We start from the raw sequence: 19,896 nt of genomic DNA, 5'->3' as shown, positions 1-19,896 counted from the left end.
CAGGGGACGCCTTATTCCAGCTCGCTCTCACAACACGGCCGCTCCGAACGCCACCATCGCACCGCCGAGAGCCGGGGGAACGCCGAGCGCTGACGGAAACCGCCGAGCGCCGACGAGCCGAGCACGAGGCACTGCGTCACACACGGCGGGAGCTCATTAATAATCCAGGTGAGGCGCCACGCGCCCCGTGTGCTTGTGTGTGCTTGTGTGTGTGTGACGTCAGCACGCCGCCGCCGAGGAGAGAAGAAGTCCTGAGAGCGGTTCCGGTCATAAATATTAAAAATATTAAAACCCTCCATCCATGCTCGATACCGTTTTATCCTGCTCGGGGGAAACATTCTAATAAATAACATTCTAATAGGAATTATGACTTTAATTTTTAAAAAAAATTAAAAAAAAATAAGCGAACATTGTTTTCTGAACAAAAACTGAATTACATTAATATCAGCCATTAATATCAGCCTAATATCAGCCTTGAAAGACCTTAAACCTTAAACCTTAAACCTTAAAGACTATTATGATTATTATTATTATTATTATTATTATGGACAAGGCGATGTTTTCTTATTGATGGATCCTCCAGTGAGCGGTTTTAATTAGAGTAATGCAATTCATTATTATTATTAGTAGTAGTAGTAGTAGTAGTAGTAGTTGTAGTAGTAGTAGTAGTAGTAGTAGTACCCACATGGAAAGAACCTATACGAGGATATATGCACATATATGAAACCTATAAGCAGTTTATATGCACATATATGCTGCATATATGCATATATATGCCACTTATAGGCAAAATTGAGGTGCATATATGTGAATATACAGGCCATATAGGTCTCCTGTACTGCTTCTTTATTTCCACAAAACCTATATTAAAACATATGTGTTTATATAGGTTATTTCCATGTGGGTAGTAGTAGTAGTAGTAGTAGTAGTAGTAGTAGTAGTAGTAGTAGTAGTATTGTCGAGATGTTAATGTTTGTGACATATAATAGTGAAACACAGAGAGTGAGAAAGTAAAGACTCTCAGTGTGGCTCCTCCGTCAGTCTGAACCTCCAGCAGCTCCACCAGAAAACGATCCAGGGTTCCCGAAGCAGCTCTGACTGCAGGTTTTATTACAAAGAAAAGATTCAGCCTCCATAACTGAAACATCCCACATTGAAAGAACCTACATACACATATATGTTTTAATATAGGTTTTGATATAGGTTTTTAATATATGTGACATATATAAAATTGGCCTTTTACCTATATGTACAGAAATGTACATACACTACTCACAAAAAGTTAGGGATATTCGGCTTTTGGGTGAAATTTCAGGACGAGCCTAAAATGCATTCAAACCTTTACAGGTGAACTTAATGTGACCTTCTCTAAGCTTTGGAATGGAGATGTCCAACTGTTAAATGTTTTCGTACTTTTTGCACAAGTTTCTGTTCTCTAACAAGGAGCTGAACGGCAAAATTCACAACCGGTGTTTGATCCTGTAATCGACCAATAAATGTCCTTGTTCAATTAGAGTTGGTGTTTAAACAGTCGTCCTCATCATGCTGTTCACGTTTTGACATCATGACATCAAGACGACACCTGACGATGGATCAACAGTACCTCGCCATTGTGATGCTTCAAACAGGACGTTCTCAGACGGAACTGAGCTCAGTGTCACAGAGTGGCATCAGCAGGTTGAACAGAGACACAGAGAGACTGGAAGAGTCACAGAAAGGTGTAGTAGTGGACGTCCTTTGGCCACATCCCATGCTGATGACCGCGACATTGTGAACAATGCCCTGAGAAACCGGATGATGAAGGCCACTCAACTCCAGGCACGTTTCAGGGAGGTGAGAGGCTCCAAGTGTCACGTCAGACCATTGGAAACCGTTTCCATCAGCGTGGTCTGTGTGCTAGACGACCTGCAAGGGTGCCTGACCACACCGCCAGGCACAGGCGTCATCGTCTTGATGGGCCAGGGAGCATTTACGCTGGACGAGGGACCAGTGGGCCTCAGTGCTCTTCTCTGATGAAAGTCGATTCATGTTGAGCAGAAATGATGCCCGCCAATGATGTTGGAGACGTCAAGGAGAGCGCTATGCATCAGCCACTGTTGTCACCAGACCAGACTTTGGTGGTGGCGGTGTTACGGTGTGGGCAGGTGTGTCCAGTCGGTACAGAACTGCCCTACACTTTGTGAATGGTACAGTGACAAGCCCATGCTACCTGAATAACATCATTCATCCAGTGATTGTGCCCCGACATGAACAACACAGACCTAATTTCATCTTCATGGACGACAATGCTCCAGCTCATCGAGGTCACGTCATCAGGGAACGGCTGTTGGAGGCTGGTGGACCTCCAGTGGAATGGCCTGCACTTTCTCCAGACCAGAATCCCATTGGAAACCTGTGGGATCAGCTGAGTCGCTGTGTAGCGGCTTGAAACTCAGCACCCAGACCCTCAATGACCTGAGGGCTGCCCTTCAAGAAGAGTGGGATGCCATGCCTCAGCAGACAATAAGTCGACTTGTGAACAGCATGAGACGTCGTTGTCAAGCTGTAATTGATGCTCAAGGGCACATGACCAGTTATTGAGACGTTGACATTTTTTGTTGTGATGTACCCACCATTGTTGTTAATGTTTGTTTCAATAAATTGTTTGAGATGAGGAAATCACCAGTGCATCCTTCTACTTAAATGTCCTACTTCCATGATGTGATATCACTGTAGCGTGAACTTTTTACATTTTCCATAAATTTCACCTGAAAGCCAAATATCCTCAACTTTTTGTGAGTAGTGTATATGTACACATATACACGCATACATGCACCTATATAGGTACATATATGCACATATATGTGTGCATATATGCACCTATATGTTCTTCTTATATAATTGTTCTTTAGTTAGTTCTTAGTTATGGCCTTGATAATGTATGACAGCTGCCAAAGTGAGATATGGGCTCTCTATATGTGGAAATAAAGAAGCAGTACAGGAGACCTATATGGCCTGAATATTCACATATATGCACCTCAATTTTGCCTATATGTGGCATATATACGCATATATGCAGCAAATATGTGCATATAAACTGCTTATAGGTTTCATATATGCGCATATATCCTCGTATAGGTTCTTTCCATGTGGGATGAGAGCTGAAGGCTCTGCCTCCATTCTTTTAGAAAACCTGGGAACCACCAGGGGGCAGCACTGAGAACCAGGCCATCTTCTGGGGATGTGGAACAACAGTATGATGGGATCTGGTTGTAAAGAGGTTTATAGGTTTAAAGATCTTACAGAAGCCTTTTCACCGTTTGATTGGACAAATGTATTGATAAACACAAAGTCCTGTCTAGAAGCCGATACGGATCCAGATCACAAAGATCCACCTGGACGGCTTCATTAGAACCAGTAGAAGACGTCTCCAGCTCCAGAGACCAAAAGATATACGCAGTAGGGGTGTTCATAGACCGGGAAGAGAAAAAAAAGCATTCCTAAACTATTTATTCCTTATATATGCAATGAAATCACATGAGTTAAACAAATTTAAAAAATGAATAAGCGATCACTAAACATAAAAAGGGTTAAAGAAATTAAGTTTCTATGTGTGATAATTGATGAAAACATGTTGGAAACCTCATTTTAAACATATCCAAACTAAATTATCCCCCCAAAAAAGTTCAGTCGTCAGGAAAGCAAAATCCTTCTTAAACAACAAAGCAGTATATATTTTACACTGGCCACTAAGTCTTATTTGACTTCCTGTGTGGAAACGCCTACAAATCATCACCGACCCTCGTCAGTCCAGAAGAGTGACTCTTCCTGCACCACACTGACTCCTGGTTTATTCATTCTGACCTCCTGAAACTCTGATCTGATGGAATTCAACACAGCTAAATTAAAATTAAATGATAAAAATCAGTCCTGCAGACTATATGCACACACAGGAAGTCCATCAGTACCAGATGGGGGGGGGAAATACACATATTAGCAATAAGATATGCTTTTAACTTGTTAAAGCAGATTCAGCACCATTAAATTAGACCAAACACGTTTATTACGATCAGAAACTCGTCACTGTACAAACACATGAAAGCAGCGTATTAAAAGGAGAACTGCAGGTATAAAACTGAACGTCCAGACGATGGCGGAGCGTCTTGGTCCACGTGAGGATGGTTTCCGGGAGGAGGGACTATTGGAGGATCAGCCTGGGCTCCAGCAGGGTCTCCCACTGCTCCGTCACCTGGAGGAGGAAGAGCACCTCCGTCAGCCGACGACGGGCCAGAGCACCAACAATAATCCCGTTACAATAATCCACTATTCCTTTAAATAATCGCCTCAATAGTGGTTTTAAAAATACTCGTTGATACTCACTTATTATAAATTAGGGTTTTAAACAATGTTATTGGCTCAGACGCTCCATTAAATAATGGATTTGACTATTTCTGTATCAATAAAGCTTGATTTATTCTCCTTTGTGTGCTTTCCTCAGTTAGTCCACATACATAACATGTAGTATTTATTCCCATATTCTCTCTTTTTCCTTTATTTTATCTGAACTTTTCTTCATCACTGCTGCTTCATTTGTCCATTTTTTGTCATTTTTATTATTCACTCTCTCCAAAAATGCCTTTTTTCTTTTCTTTTTTCAACAGACTTTAACAGTCCAAACATACAAAAGCCACAGTTTTATCTCTATGGACCAACGTTGCTCTTATTTAAAAACACATCCATGCAGCGTCTTGATAAACACCCACTCAAATAAATAGTCCCAATTAAAGCAAAATCTCCTCAACGTGTCAGTGCTTTTCGCTAAAAGATAGAATCCAGCTGTTTTTAAACTATGGACGCTTGAGAAATCCCCCCTGGGATGAATAAAGTATTTCTATTCTATCAATAATAAATAAATAAATAAATAAATACTGGTTGACCCCAAGCAGCAGAGACAGGAAGAGCAGGTTTTACCCGCGACCCCCTGCAGAGGGCGTACTCCACCCGTTCCGAGCCGTCCGGGTTCTGGTAGACCAGGTCGAACTTCCCCGGCTCCGCGGGACCTGAAGAAACCGGGACAAGCCAACATCCCTCAGTGTGGTCAGCTGGTCTCTGCAGACCGTTGTGAGGCTGAGACCAGGGGGGGGGGGGGGGGTGTCTTACCTGGACTGGCCACCAGGAGCTCCACCTCTACCTGCTTGGTCGTCGGGTCAAAGCTCAAGATCTTCCCTTCCTGAAGCCAACGACCAGGAGCAGGGTGTTAATAACAACAACAACAACACAGCAGGGGGGCAGAACGCGAGACTGGCACTGTCCAGGACACACACACACACACACACACACACACACACACACACACACACACACACACACACACACACACACACACACACACACACACACACACACACACACACACACACACACACACACACACACACACACACACACACACACACACACACACACCTTGTACTCTGATACTTCTGGGGTGTAGTTTTCAGTGAGCTCCAGCAGCTGAACACAGAAGAAAGTAGTCATTAATATCATCATTATTATTGCTGGGATCTGGGTTGTTCTTAGCGTGACGATCGTTCACGTTACGTTTTTAGTAAAGTGAACTGAAGTGAATTTTTGGGGGATAAGATGAGACGATAAGATGAGATGATAAGATGAGACGATCCTTTAATAATGTCCCAGGTGGAGAACTTGACATGGTCACGGCGGCAGCAAAGCAGGATGGGAGAATAAACTCACACCTCGTTCAGGATGAAAATAAAATAAAATCCCACATTGTGCAATAAAACTCTATAAAACTCCAGAGCAGGAGAGTGAGCAGGGAGACAGAGCCAGTAAACTGAAGATATGTGAATACTTTCATGCACACAGTGCATATAAGGGTGGGCATGTTACTGCACTGTAAATAAATAAATAAATAAATAAATAAATAATTATTGCATTATTATTATTATTATGCAGAAATGGCCTCACCTTGGCGATAACAAGTGATTTTTGTCGGGAAAAACGTCAAAAATATATACATTAAAAAAACAAACAAACCACGAGCCAGTTTGTACAAGTTGCCCGAGCAAACCTCTTACTAGCCCCGGTTACACCCTGGCTGGAAACGCAACCAGGAAGTCGGCCATTTTGAAAAAAAATATGGTGGGTTTTGGCAACACGCTCTTACCTTGAAGGCGATCTTCTGCCCCACCGGAGGGGGGGCAGCTAGGAGGGGCATTAAGGTGTAGTCCCGTTTGAGAGCTCCATTCTACGGAGAAATACACAACATGAACATGTTTACTTCAACCGTGTCGCCATGGCAACAACCAACGTCAGGTCTTTACTTGAAATCCAGCAGCTTTAATTACAGTAATATTAATATTATTAATAATAATATTAGTAATAATAAATGTGTTATTAATATAATTAATAATATTATTATTAATAATAATAATCTTAATAACAATAGTATTATTAATAATAATATTATTAATAGTATTATTATTATTAATAAGAATCTTAATAACAATATTATTATTAATATTATTATTAATAATAATATTATTAATAGTATTATTAAAAATAATCTTAATATTATTATTAATAATAATAATGATGATGATGCAAAACATTTTAAAGTAAAACATTTTTTAATTCAAACTTACAAATGTGTGTGTGTGTTCCACGTAGACCCACCTGGAGGACCCCCGGGGTCGGGGTCTCTGGCTCAGATGAAGGCAACTTGGCTCTGGACTCGAAGCGCCCCCCCCTGCCGCCCCCCCGCCCTCCACCTCGCCATGGATGCTGCTTGGGGGGGTGGATGACCAGCTGGATCTCCTCCTCCTCCTCCTCCTCCTCCTCCTCTTCCCCATGGGGGGTCTGGGAGCTGGGGGGTGGTCCGGCAGCAGCCCTTTTATGTGAAGAGTCAGAGGACTGCACAGGCTCAGATGTGCGAGGGGGGGCCGGAGGGGCGGTGGGGGGTGGGGGTTTAGTCCTGGTGGACGCATCATCAGAGGAGGAGGAGGAGGAAGAGGAGGGGGGGGGAGGGCGTCCTGCTAACTTAGACCTCTGAGGTCGTGGACTCTGGAGGACTCCAGCTTGGGGGGGTCTGGGGGAGGCGGGGGGGCAGGTCTTCTTCTTCTTCTTCTTCTTCTTCTTGGGGCTTTTTGCAGGCGACTCCTTGTTGCAGCCTCGTCCCGCCGGCGCCGCAGCGTCTTGCCCTCCATCCTCCTCCCTTCTTTTACCTCTCTTCTTCTTCTCCTCCTCCTCCTCCTTCTTCTTGTTCTTCTCCTCCTTCTTCTTCTTCTTCCTCGCCGCTCCGCCGTCGTCTTCCTCCTCCTCCACCACCGATTTCCTCTTCCTGTGCTGGACGGCGTCTGGAGCTGGACGACTGCTGAGACCGTTGACCTGAGACACACTGTCCACCTTCACCCTGACACACACACACACACACACACACACACACACACACACACACACACACATCGTATCACTCTCGGTAACAAGGGTAGAAACTATACTGGGGGCAGAAACTATACTGAGGGGAGGGGGGGGGGGTAACAAGGGTAGAAACTATACTGGGGGCATAACAAGGGTAGAAACTAGACTGAAGGGGTAACAAGGGTAGAAACTAGACTGAGGGGAGGTAACAAGGGTAGAAACTAGACTATGGGGAGGTAACAAGGGTAGAAACTATAATGAGGGGGGGTAACAAGGGTAGAAACTATAATGAGGGGAGGTAACAAGGGTAGAAACTAGACTGAGGGGAGGTAACAAGGGTAGAAACTATAATGAGGGGGGGTAACAAGGGTAGAAACTATACTGAGGGGAGGTAACAAGGGTAGAAACTATAATGAGGGGGGTAACAAGGGTAGAAACTAGACTGAGGGGAGGTAACAAGGGTAGAAACTATAATGAGGGGAGGTAACAAGGGTAGAAACTATACTGAGGGGAGGTAACAAGGGTAGAAACTATAATGAGGGGGGGTAACAAGGGTAGAAACTATACTGAGGGGAGGTAACAAGGGTAGAAACTATAATGAGGGGGGGTAACAAGGGTAGAAACTAGACTGAGGGGAGGTAACAAGGGTAGAAACTATAATGAGGGGAGGTAACAAGGGTAGAAACTATAATGAGGGGAGGTAACAAGGGTAGAAACTATAATGAGGGGAGGTAACAAGGGTAGAAACTATAATGAGGGGGGTAACAAGGGTAGAAACTATAATGAGGGGGGTAACAAGGGTAGAAACTATAATGAGGGGAGGTAACAAGGGTAGAAACTATAATGAGGGGAGGTAACAAGGGTAGAAACTATACTGAGGGGAGGTAACAAGGGTAGAAACTATAATGAGGGGGGGTAACAAGGGTAGAAACTATACTGAGGGGGGGTAACAAGGGTAGAAACTATACTGAGGGGAGGTAACAAGGGTAGAAACTATAATGAGGGGGGGTAACAAGGGTAGAAACTATACTGAGGGGAGGTAACAAGGGTAGAAACTATAATGAGGGGGGGTAACAAGGGTAGAAACTATAATGAGGGGGGGTAACAAGGGTAGAAACTATAATGAGGGGGGGTAACAAGGGTAGAAACTATACTGAGGGGAGGTAACAAGGGTAGAAACTATAATGAGGGGAGGTAACAAGGGTAGAAACTATAATGAGGGGAGGTAACAAGGGTAGAAACTATAATGAGGGGAGGTAACAAGGGTAGAAACTATAATGAGGGGGGGTAACAAGGGTAGAAACTATACTGAGGGGGGTAACAAGGGTAGAAACTATAATGAGGGGGGGAAACAAGGGTAGAAACTATAATGAGGGGAGGTAACAAGGGTAGAAACTATACTGAGGGGAGGTAACAAGGGTAGAAACTATAATGAGGGGGGGTAACAAGGGTAGAAACTATACTGAGGGGAGGTAACAAGGGTAGAAACTATAATGAGGGGGGTAACAAGGGTAGAAACTATAATGAGGGGGGGAAACAAGGGTAGAAACTATACTGAGGGGAGGTAACAAGGGTAGAAACTATAATGAGGGGGGGTAACAAGGGTAGAAACTATAATGAGGGGAGGTAACAAGGGTAGAAACTATAATGAGGGGAGGTAACAAGGGTAGAAACTATAATGAGGGGGGTAACAAGGGTAGAAACTATAATGAGGGGAGGTAACAAGGGTAGAAACTATAATGAGGGGAGGTAACAAGGGTAGAAACTATAATGAGGGGGGTAACAAGGGTAGAAACTAGACTGAGGGGAGGTAACAAGGGTAGAAACTATACTGAGGGGAGGTAACAAGGGTAGAAACTATACTGAGGGGGGTAACAAGGGTAGAAACTAGACTGAGGGGAGGTAACAAGGGTAGAAACTATAATGAGGGGGGTAACAAGGGTAGAAACTATAATGAGGGGAGGTAACAAGGGTAGAAACTATAATGAGGGGGGTAACAAGGGTAGAAACTAGACTGAGGGGAGGTAACAAGGGTAGAAACTATAATGAGGGGGGTAACAAGGGTAGAAACTATAATGAGGGGGGGTAACAAGGGTAGAAACTATACTAGGGGCAGAAACTATACTGGGGGGGGGGGGTAACAAGGGTAGAAACTATACTAGGGGCAGAAACTATACTGAGGGGGGGTAACAAGGGTAGAAACTATACTGAGGGGAGGTAACAAGGGTAGAAACTATAATGAGGGGGGGTAACAAGGGTAGAAACTATACTAGGGGCAGAAACTATACTGGGGGGGGGGGGGGTAACAAGGGTAGAAACTATACTAGCGGCAGAAACTATACTGGGGGGGGGGGGGGGGGTAACAAGGGTAGAAACTAGACTGAGGGGGGAAAACAAGGGTAGAAACTATACTGGGACCCCCCCATGGGGCAGAAACCATCCGAGGGGTGTTTTTTTTTTGGAGGGGGGGGGTACGGGGGGCTCCGGGACAGCAGTTGTACCTGACGCTATCATTGTCCCGCACCAGCAGCGCGCTCTCGGTGTGCGGCAGGTAGCAGTCCTGGACGAAGAGGCTGAGGACGCTGCCGCGGCTGAACTCGAACTTGTCCCGGATGAGGCTCTCCAGGTCGGCCACCACCCGGCACGAGTCCAGGTCCACCAGGAGCCAGCACAGCCGGCAGCCCACCGCGGCGGGCGGCGGGTAGTCGAAGCTCAGCCGCAGGCGGATGAAGCTGCTCCCGCCGGCAGACATTGCTCAGTGCAGCCGCCTACAGCCAGCATGAGAGACCCGGCCAGGCGACCACGTGACTAGACCCGGAAGAAGAAGAAGTACTTCCGGCTCACCGGGACTGTCAGTTTAAAGGTTTTGTTTGTTTTTGTTCTCAGCGTTGAAGAAATCACTTTTATTCTCTGTGAAAAACACTGACGAAATATTTATTGTGCCATTCTTTGAATTGACTTATACCGAACACTTACACCGAGTCGCTTATTAATTATTAATACTAAGTCGGGTTTTTTTTTATTATTTATATTAAACAGTACAAACAATAGAACAACACAAACACCCTGTCGATGTGCAAACAAATCAGCCAGTGGAAGTGTCATTCAGAAATCCTAAAGCAAAGTAAATCAGCTTTTCTATTATTTAAATCACTAATGTATTTGACATATTATTTGGTTTCCTTTTCAAGTGAAATAAATTAAGACTGTGTTTCTAAATTTAGCCTTATAAATATGGCTGATATGCATGTAAGTTTGTGAATGAGATATCTTTGAGAATTAAAAAAAAAACAAAAAACAAAAACAACATTGCGTTTTCTGTCTGGCAAGGCTGGTTTTCAGCGGAGGAGTGGTCTTCTTGAGCACTGCCCCCTCTCGGCCTGGAGGTCAACAATCAGCACTGAGAATCGGTCTCGCAGTCTTTTATCCACCGTAATGTGTCATTGCCCTTTAAAGAATGTGGCAAAAGTGACATTCACATAAAAAAAATTATTCAGTAGTTTGTTAAATTCGGTTTATCCAACATCCTACTGATTTAGTCCCTCAGTAAATGTGTAAACACATAAACGGGCTCCTCACAGCTCTGACTCAACATCCTCATTGCGTGAACACGTGACTATGATGCGCGTGTCAGCTGACTGCTGCTGCGGTCATATGATGAGTGTTCACTGTCTGTACAGTAACATACACTCACACACACTCACACACACACAGTGAGGATGGGTCTGCTTCAGGTGTGCAGTGTGTTGTGTTTCCTGACCTCTGTGATCAGCACAGGTAAGTCTTATAGCCTCTATTAGTGTGTGTGTGTGTGTGTGTGTGTGTGTGTGTGTGTGTGTGTGTGTGTGTGTGTGTGTGTGTGTGTGTGTGTGTGTGTGTGTGTGTGTGTGTGTGTGTGTGTGTGTGTGTTAGAGAACTCGCTCGCGACGAAACCAAAGTCTTCTTCTTTCTGTTCCCCAATCCTGCGAGTAAATATAGAACTTGCACTGAACAATGTCCCGTTTTATTGTTTGTAAAGACTTTTTTTTTTTCAAACCGTGCAAGAACTCACACTCAAAGGAGTTTGTGGATTTTTTTTTTTTTTTTTTTTAACCACTCGTTTCAACATTGGTTCACTTTATTGGTTTAGTGGACGTTTGGATGAACACACACTGTTTTTTATGTTTTAAAGGAAAGTTTTCCATGTCCCATGCACCCTGTGGATTTGGTCAACTATAAAACTTATTAATTATGTTCCAAACTGCAAATAATTATCTGTTTTCCTGCTTGTGTGTGTCCAGTGTGTGTGGTGGGTCAGTGTGTTACATGTATGTTACATTATGTAATACGTATGTAATATAATTATGAATTTGGGGGATGCAGAAAAAGGGATCGTTGTTGTATATCAACTGTAAATAATGTCAGAATCTATAAACATGAAGTTAAGTGAAATGTAACATTTCTTTAAATCTGCTAGAAACAAAAGTCACTGCTTCATTCAGAATGTCTAAAACACCATCTTTTATTCATTAATTTGACCAGAAAAATTTAAAAAAGAAAAAGTTCAATTAGGAAAGACGTGGTTATACAGGACGGGCATTATGTCCAGAGTTATTTAAAGGTATTTCCTCACCATTCATTGTGGAAAATGGATTATTCCCTTCTGCGAATCTGATTGTGTCTTTGGTGACAGATATGTTGCTACGTACTATTTTACTGTGTCCGTAATGTTTTATTGTTGTCCGTACTATTTTATTGTTTTTATGCCTCTGTGAAGCACCTTGTGATTTTATCTGTGAAAGGTGCTATATAAATAAACTTTCTTCTTCTATATGGCGGCTTATTTCCCCCCCTCCATATTCCAGTATATCTTAATTAAAAAGCCTCTTTTAATGACCTTCCTGTGAGATTTCCATACTCCGTGGCGTCAGTGACCCTGCAGTGAACTGTGTTGCAGGCCTGTGCAGCCCCCTGGCAGGTAAGGAGGCGTGGAGCTACGTGGAGGTGAGGGACGGCGCCCACATGTTCTGGTGGCTCTACTACGCCGACTGTCAGTCCGTGCAGGGCGAAGACCTGCCGCTGGTCATGTGGCTGCAGGTAGGACTTCCTGAGCGGACAGAGCAACATCTGGAAGGGTTCGGTCACTGTGACTGCAGGTATAATACATCTATTCCGTCTGCCTTCCAGGGGGGTCCGGGAGGATCTGGGAGTGGCTTTGGGAACTTCGAGGAGATTGGACCTTTGACCAGAGACCTGGAGCTCCGGAAGACCAGCTGGGTGAGGAGGTTTTGTTTACTCTTTATTTATCACGGGAGAAGAAGAAGAGAACGAACCACTGAACTTGGAAGGTTTACTTTTGGTCATAGATCAAAACGTCTCCTTACATAAACACAACACAAAATACTTGAACACATTTAAGGGAAATAAAATAATCTAGAATATATGGAACTTACAAACAAGTTGGTTTTTTTTAACACACAATGTCCATATGGCCAATAATTGATCAGTAGAATGAAAATAAGCGGCATTATTTATTACCTTAGTGGCTCTTTTCTGTAGATTGATTATTGAGTTTATATAAGTTTTGTACTTATTTCCCATATTTCAGGAAATACAAGTGAAAAATGGAATACAGACGCTTTTCCTACTGAACAGATTTCATAGTTTACATTTATTATATTCAGTTCCAACAGTTTTTTATCTAGAATCATTACTGGGAGCTCTTCCAAACACCATAAATAGAAAATATTTAATTAATATCAAACATTTTTGTCGTGATAAATTTTTTTTAATATAATTTCCGGAACAAAATTAATGTGTCGCCAGCAGATGTACTAAATGTTCATGTATTTCATGTAGAGCGAAGTTTAAACCAAGTGTGTTTGGAGATAGATATTTAAATCCTCGCAAACATTGAGTCAACAACAACAACAACAACAACAACAACAATGTCCTGCAGTGATGAAGACAGGTGTTGTGTTGGTGTGGTCAGGTCCAGGCTGCCAGCCTGCTGTTTGTGGACAATCCAGTGGGAACCGGCTTCAGCTTCGTCCAGCGTCCAGACGCCTTCGCCACCGACGTTTCCACCGTCGCTTCAGACATGATGGTTCTCCTCCGCAGCTTCTTCAACGACAGAGCAGAGTTCCAGGTACCTGCTCCTCTCTGCTCCTCACTGCTCCTCTCTGCTCCTCACTGCTCCTCACTGCTCCTCTCTGCTCCTCACTGTTCCTCACTGCTCCTCTCTGCTCCTCACTGCTCCTCACTGCTCCTCTCTGCTCCTCTCTGCTCCTCTCTACTCCTCTCTGCTCCTCTCTACTCCTCTCTCTGCTCCTCTCTGCTCCTCACTGCTCCTCTCTACTCCTCTCTGCTCCTCACTGCTCCTCTCTGCTCCTCACTGCTCCTCTCTGCTCCTCTCTGCTCCTCACTGCTCCTCTCTGCTCCTCTCTACTCCTCTCTGCTCCTCTCTGCTCCTCTCTCTGCTCCTCACTGCTCCTCTCTGCTCCTCTCTCTGCTCCTCTCTGCTCCTCTCTGCTCCTCTCTCTGCTCCTCATTGCTCCTCTCTGCTCCTCTCTCTGCTCCTCTCTGCTCCTCTCTCTGCTCCTCTCTGCTCCTCTCTCTGCTCCTCTCTGCTCCTCTCTGCTCCTCATTGCTCCTCTCTACTCCTCTCTGCTCCTCTCTACTCCTCTCTCTGCTCCTCACTGCTCCTCTCTGCTCCTCTCTGCTCCTCTCTGCTCCTCTCTCTGCTCCTCATTGCTCCTCTCTGCTCCTCTCTCTGCTCCTCTCTGCTCCTCTCTCTGCTCCTCACTGCTCCTCTCTGCTCCTCTCTACTCCTCTCTGCTCCTCTCTACTCCTCTCTCTGCTCCTCTCTGCTCCTCACTGCTCCTCTCTGCTCCTCACTGCTTCTCTCTGCTCCTCTCTGCTCCTCACTGCTCCTCTCTGCTCCTCTCTACTCCTCTCTGCTCCTCTCTACTCCTCTCTCTGCTCCTCACTGCTCCTCTCTACTCCTCTCTGCTCCTCTCTGCTCCTCATTGCTCCTCTCTGCTCCTCTCTCTGCTCCTCTCTGCTCCTCTCTGCTCCTCTCTCTGCTCCTCTCTGCTCCTCTCTCTGCTCCTCTCTGCTCCTCTCTCTGCTCCTCATTGCTCCTCTCTGCTCCTCTCTGCTCCTCTCTGCTCCTCATTGCTCCTCATAGCTCCTCTTGCTCCTCACAGAATGTTCCCTTCTTCATCTTCTCTGAGTCCTACGGAGGAAAGATGGCGGCTGCCATCTCGCTGGCGCTCACTAAGGTGAGCTGACTGTCTTTCTGCTTTAAAAATGTGTGTGTGTGTGTGTGTGTGTGTGTGTGTGTGTGTGTGTGTGTGTGTGTGTGTGTGTGTGTGTGTGTGTGTGTGTGTGTGTGTGTGTGTGTGTGTGTGTGTGTGTTTGTGTGTGTGTGTGTGTGTGTGTGTTGAGGAAATCCCCGATGTGAAACCTTTCACATAAAGGAGGAAGCACTGTAACACTGTGCTCCTCCTGCCTTCTTATTTGATCACTTCTTTGATTGCATCACTTTAAAATGCAAGAGAGCACACACAGACAGGCACACACACACACACACACACACGCACACACACACACACACACACACACACACACACACACACACACACACACACACACACACACACGCTTCATCCACAGCAACAAACCAAATATAGTTTTGATGAAAACCAAGACAGTCTACTCTTTCATGAAAGTAGAGTCCCGTCTGTTCAGGGAGGATGTGCTCTCTCTCTCTCTCTCTCTCTCTCTCTCTCTCTCTCTCTCTCTCAGGCCGTTGCCCAGGGGACGGTGAAGTGTAACTTTGCCGGCGTGGCTCTAGGAGACTCCTGGATCTCCCCCATCGGTGAGTGTGTGTCTTTCTCAAACCCTCGTCCACCTTTTTTCATTCCCACAAAGAAAAGTCCTGTCGCCCGCCACCCCGTGGTGACGACAGCCGGTCCTCGCCTGTGACAGAGGTTGCTCTTCGTCCTCAGACTCCGTCATGACGTGGGGGCCGTACCTGTACACCACGGTGAGTCGCCTGCCCCGCCGTCTCCACCCACGCTCCGTCCAACGTCTCCAGTAAAGTACGGTTGGGTAGTTGATCCGGTGGAATCTGAGTCTCCTGCAACGCGGTCAAATTAAACCCAAATGAAGAAAAGTTAGAGGAAAATAGAGTTTCAATCAATGTGGACACACTCATTTATTCTTAGAGGGAAAAAGAAATTATAGTGATATTAAAAAATATTATTATTATTATTCTTATTATTAATAATAATAATAATAATAAAAGATAAGTCTTGATTAGTATACAAGCAGCTAAAAAAGAAGAAAAAATAATGTCGTAAGAGGCGAACTGCGAACTAACTGATTGTGTGTATGTGTGTGTGTGTGTGTGTGTGTGTGTGTGTGTGTGTGTGTGTGTGTGTGTGTGTGTGTGTGTGTGTGTGTGTGTGTGTGTGTGTGTGTGTGTGTGTGTGTCTCAGTCTCTGCTGGATGACTACGGCCTGCAGGACGTCAACAATGCAGCAGCAGCAGTGAAGCAGGCGGTGGAGGAGCAGCAGTTCCTGAAGGCCACCGAGCTGTGGTCTGTGACGGAGACCGTGGTGGAGCAGGTCTGGAGCACACACACACACGCACACACACACACACACACACACACACACACACACACACACACACACACACACACACACACACACACACACACACACACGGCTGAGGCAGACTCCCTGTGTTTCCCCCACCAGAACACAAACGGGGTGAACTTCTACAACATCCTGACTCAGGAGCCTGACGACGACCTTCAGTCTCCTGCTGAGGATTTTATCAGTGAGGCTCAACCTCCACCTGCTGAACTGATGGAGTAGAGATGGTGTCCTGATACCTCCCCCCCCCCCTCCCCCTCCTCTTCTTCCAGCCCTGCAGACCCGTCGTCACATACGCCGCCTCTACAGAGAGTCACTGAGTCAGCTCATGAACGGACCCATCAGGAAGAAACTGGGCATCATCCCTCAGAACGTCACCTGGGGAGGTTTGTCCTTCATCTTGTCAGAGCCGCGTGACCTCCAGTTGACTTCCTGTTGACCTCCAGTCGACTTCCTGTTGACCTCCACTTGACTTCCAGTCGACTTCCTGTTGACTTCCAGTCGACTTCCTGTTGACCTCCAGTTGACCTCCAGTTAACCTCCAATCGACCTCCAGTTTCCAGTTGACCTCCAGTCGACTTCCAGTTAACCTCCAGTAGACCTCCAGTTGACCTCCAGTTGACCTTCAGTTAACCTCCAGTCAACCTCCAGTTAACCTCCAGTAGACCTCGAGTTGACCTCCAGTAGACCTCGAGTTGACCTCCAGTTGACCTTCAGTTAACCTCCAGTCGATCTCCAGTTAACCTCCAGTAGACCTCAAGTTGACCTCCAGTTGACCTCCAGTTGACCTCCAGTTAGCCTCCAATCGACCTCCAGTTTCCAGTTGACCTCCATTCGACTTCCAGTTAACCTCCTGTAGACCTCCAGTTGACCTCCAGTCGAACCACCAGTCGAACCACCAGTTGACCTCCAGTAGACCTCCAGTTGACCTTCAGTTAACCTCCAGTAGACCTCGAGTTGACCTCCAGTAGACCTCCAGTAGACCTCCAGTTGACCTCCAGTAGACCTCCAGTTAACCTCCAGTAGACCTCCAGTTGACCTCCAGTCGACTTCCAGTTAACCTCCAGTAGACCTCTAGTTGACCTCCAGGTGACCTCCAGGTGACCTCTGTCGTGGCTGTGTGTGTGCAGGCCAGGCGGAGGAGGTGTTCAGCAGCATGTCGGGAGACTTCATGAAGCCGGTGGTGGACGTGGTGGACCAGCTGCTGGCAGCTGGAGTCAACGTGACCATCTACAACGGCCAGCTGGACCTCATCGTGGACACCATGGGTATAACTGGGCGGGGCTTCAGACGTCCCCCCGAAAACCGCCTTCCCTCTGGTGCATGTGAGGGATTTTAACCAGGTGACCTGGACTCAGTGGTCTCTGCTGGTCAGCTGACCCCGTCGGGCGTCACGGTCACATGACGGATCGGTGCTGACGCTGCAGAAAAGACACAGGCGTTCCCACTTTCCGCTACGACTTGTCTCAAAAGTGCAGATTCGCCTCTACCGATTTACGTCTATTTGAGTTTGTTAAACTCACATCTGAGGCTGTTTTATTGATTGTGTTATTAATTCACGACTGAATTTCCTCTCCAGTCAAATTCTATTTTTTTGGGAAGTTCTTGAAATTCCACGGCGTCGTTGAAGAACCCTTCCTGTTTCATTGCCCTGATCCAGCCGGCCGCTGTTTCCACAGGCCAGGAGCTGTGGGTGAAACAGCTGAAGTGGGCGGGACTTCCTCTTTTCAACAAGCTGAGGTGGACGCCGCTGGACGACCCCAGCTCGCCGGGCGTCACCGGGGCGTTCTACAAGACCTACAAGAACTTCGCCTTCTACTGGATCCTCAAAGCAGGTCACATGGTGAGAGAGCGCCGGAGAGCTTTGCTCCAGAGGCATCAAACTACAGTTTACGTCATAATAACTCTGTGAAATGGCTCATTGTTTAGTGTTGACTTGTTACAACAGTGCCCCCTTGTGGCAGAAGCGTCACAGCTCATACACACACCTTTTTGTTTCTTAAAAGGGTATTTCAGCATGTCTACATCATATTGATAGCCTCCTGTTTCATAATTCTATAAAGTGTAGGAAGGTTCTCCCTTTCGTAATAAAACCAAAATGCAGATACATTTTTTATATTTCTCACCACCTGTAGTTTCTAATGTGCTTCTATAGTATTACATTTGACTTCTTTACCTGGCTGCTGTGATTTAAACTCTATGATTTAAAATTGCATCCTCAAGTGAATCTCTCTATATCTCTATACTGCGTCAGTGTCAGAAACACCTTAATAAGGATGAACATTAATTTGCTGCTACGACAGGGAATGTTTGTTTTTCTCATCATTTCACTGGCAGAAGCTCTCTCTCTCTCTCTCTCCCTATCTCTCTCTCTCTCTCGCTCCCTCCCTCTCTCCCTATCGCTCTCTCTCTCTCTCTCCCTCCCTCCCTCTCTCTCTCCCTCTCTCTCTCCCTCCCTCCCTCTCTCTCTCCCTCTCTCTCGCTCCCTCCCTCTCTCTCTCTGTCTCTCTCTCCCTCCCTCCCTCTCCCTCTCTCTCCCTCCCTCCCTCTCTCTCTCCCTTCCTCTCTCTCTCTCTCTCTCTCCCAGCACTCTTAACCCAGAACTGCTTCACTAGAAAATGGTCCAGTTGTTTAAAAACAAAAAGTGTTTATTTTTTGCATATTTGAATACAAACGGTCACCATTTTATTCTCCATTCACAAAAATATGTGTGTGTGTGTGTGTGTGTGTGTGTCAGATCCCGTCGGACCAGGGGCCGATGGCCCTGCAGATGCTGAAGATGATCACCCAGCAGGCCTAAACCCTCCTCGCTCCCACTCTGCTCCTCTCGCTCACGCCGATCCCTTTGTTCTGCACACAAACCAAATTCAGTGTCGCCTTTCTTTGACTTTACTTGGTGTGTAAATTTCAATCCAATAAAGACGTCGTTTGTTTATTTTTGTTTTTGCATTTTGTGTCAGTGTGTTGAAGAGGAAAAGACCTCATTCAACCACCAGGGACAGTTAGTGGGGAATTCACGACACGCCGTCTGCAGACAAACGAGCGTTTGCACTTGATTTTTTTGTGCTCGCAACCAAAATGTGAATCCAGGATAAAAAATTAAATGAAAGAATTAATCGTGTGGTGATCAACCAGTCACAACAGGACCGCGGAGAGAACACACACTTTTTAATGAGGCTGGGTTAGAGAGAGAAGAGATTAAATTAAAAGTCATATTAAATCACCACCTTCTGTGTTTAATATTAATATAGCCAGCAACACACACACACACACACACACACACACACACACACACACACACACACACACACACACACACACACACACACACACACACACACACACACACACACACACACACACACACACACACACACCTCACAAGCCTTGGTCGTGACCGAAACACAGATCATCCCGTATGGAAGTAAAACTGTGCCGTCAGAGTCTGAATTCGAATTTGTAACTCTGAATTTTATTTACCATCGAAATCAGACTTTGAATTTTAAAAGCTGTCGAATTTCAAGTACGTATTTTTAGGGACCTCGCCAACGGCTGGGCCCCTAGGCCCAGCCAACGGCAGGTCTCTTTTGGATTTCGTCGTCGCCAAAAGTGTGGGGCCTCCGCAGGAGGCCCCACACTCATCCAGAACTCTCCTGACCCCCTCAGAGTGGCCGTGCCCCCGAAGGGGGCGCGGCCACTACCTGGTGGCGAAGTTCTATATTGTATTTCGAATGTTTTTTCTTATTAGGGACCTCGCCAACGGCATGGGCCCTAGGCCCATGCCAACGGCAGGTCTCTTTTGGATTTCGTCGTCGCCAAAAGTGCGGGCCCT

At 45.8% G+C, this 19,896-nt stretch overlaps 2 protein-coding genes across 2 annotated transcripts; one reads left to right on the top strand and one right to left on the bottom strand.

Annotated features, from left to right (window-relative positions):
• Positions 1-4,061: 4,061 nt before the first annotated feature.
• On the bottom strand, positions 4,062-10,197 carry coil (coilin p80). The gene is made up of 7 exons (XM_080511481.1): positions 9,921-10,197; positions 6,676-7,411; positions 6,167-6,247; positions 5,446-5,493; positions 5,140-5,209; positions 4,951-5,039; positions 4,062-4,228 (listed from the first exon to the last, which is right to left on the bottom strand). Exons 1-7 carry the CDS (start codon positions 10,169-10,171, stop codon positions 4,178-4,180), a joined length of 1,326 nt encoding a protein of 441 aa, XP_080367607.1. The 5' UTR covers positions 10,172-10,197; the 3' UTR covers positions 4,062-4,177.
• Positions 10,198-11,066: 869 nt separating this feature from the next.
• Positions 11,067-19,570, top strand: scpep1 (serine carboxypeptidase 1). The gene is made up of 13 exons (XM_080511424.1): positions 11,067-11,196; positions 12,356-12,495; positions 12,586-12,675; positions 13,391-13,546; positions 14,607-14,681; positions 15,208-15,280; positions 15,411-15,448; positions 15,903-16,031; positions 16,167-16,248; positions 16,337-16,450; positions 17,195-17,332; positions 17,744-17,907; positions 18,802-19,570. Exons 1-13 carry the CDS (start codon positions 11,139-11,141, stop codon positions 18,862-18,864), a joined length of 1,320 nt encoding a protein of 439 aa, XP_080367550.1. The 5' UTR covers positions 11,067-11,138; the 3' UTR covers positions 18,865-19,570.
• The last annotated feature ends 326 nt before the right edge of the window (positions 19,571-19,896 follow it).

The sequence above is a fragment of the Blennius ocellaris genome, assembly GCF_963422515.1.
Source record: "Blennius ocellaris genome assembly, chromosome: 16".
Taxonomy (NCBI): domain Eukaryota; kingdom Metazoa; phylum Chordata; class Actinopteri; order Blenniiformes; family Blenniidae; genus Blennius; species Blennius ocellaris.
Note: the sequence above shows the minus strand (reverse complement) of the source record. Positions and strands in the feature narration are given on the sequence as shown.

What these genes read in the sequence shown, in the direction of transcription:
- coil (XM_080511481.1), bottom strand. Translation starts at nt 10,171, where the DNA reads ATGTCTGCCGGCGGGAGCAGCTTCATCCGCCTGCGGCTGAGCTTCGAC. An exon ending in CGGGACAATGATAGCGTCAG is followed by an intron (nt 7,412 to 9,920) that starts GTACAACTGCTG and finishes TGTGTGTGTCAG; the next exon opens with GGTGAAGGTGGACAGTGTGT. An exon ending in CAGAAGTATCAGAGTACAAG is followed by an intron (nt 5,210 to 5,445) that starts GTGTGTGTGTGT and finishes CGTTGGCTTCAG; the next exon opens with GAAGGGAAGATCTTGAGCTT.
- scpep1 (XM_080511424.1), top strand. Translation starts at nt 11,139, where the DNA reads ATGGGTCTGCTTCAGGTGTGCAGTGTGTTGTGTTTCCTGACCTCTGTG. An exon ending in CGCTGGTCATGTGGCTGCAG is followed by an intron (nt 12,496 to 12,585) that starts GTAGGACTTCCT and finishes TCTGCCTTCCAG; the next exon opens with GGGGGTCCGGGAGGATCTGG. An exon ending in ACGACAGAGCAGAGTTCCAG is followed by an intron (nt 13,547 to 14,606) that starts GTACCTGCTCCT and finishes TGCTCCTCACAG; the next exon opens with AATGTTCCCTTCTTCATCTT.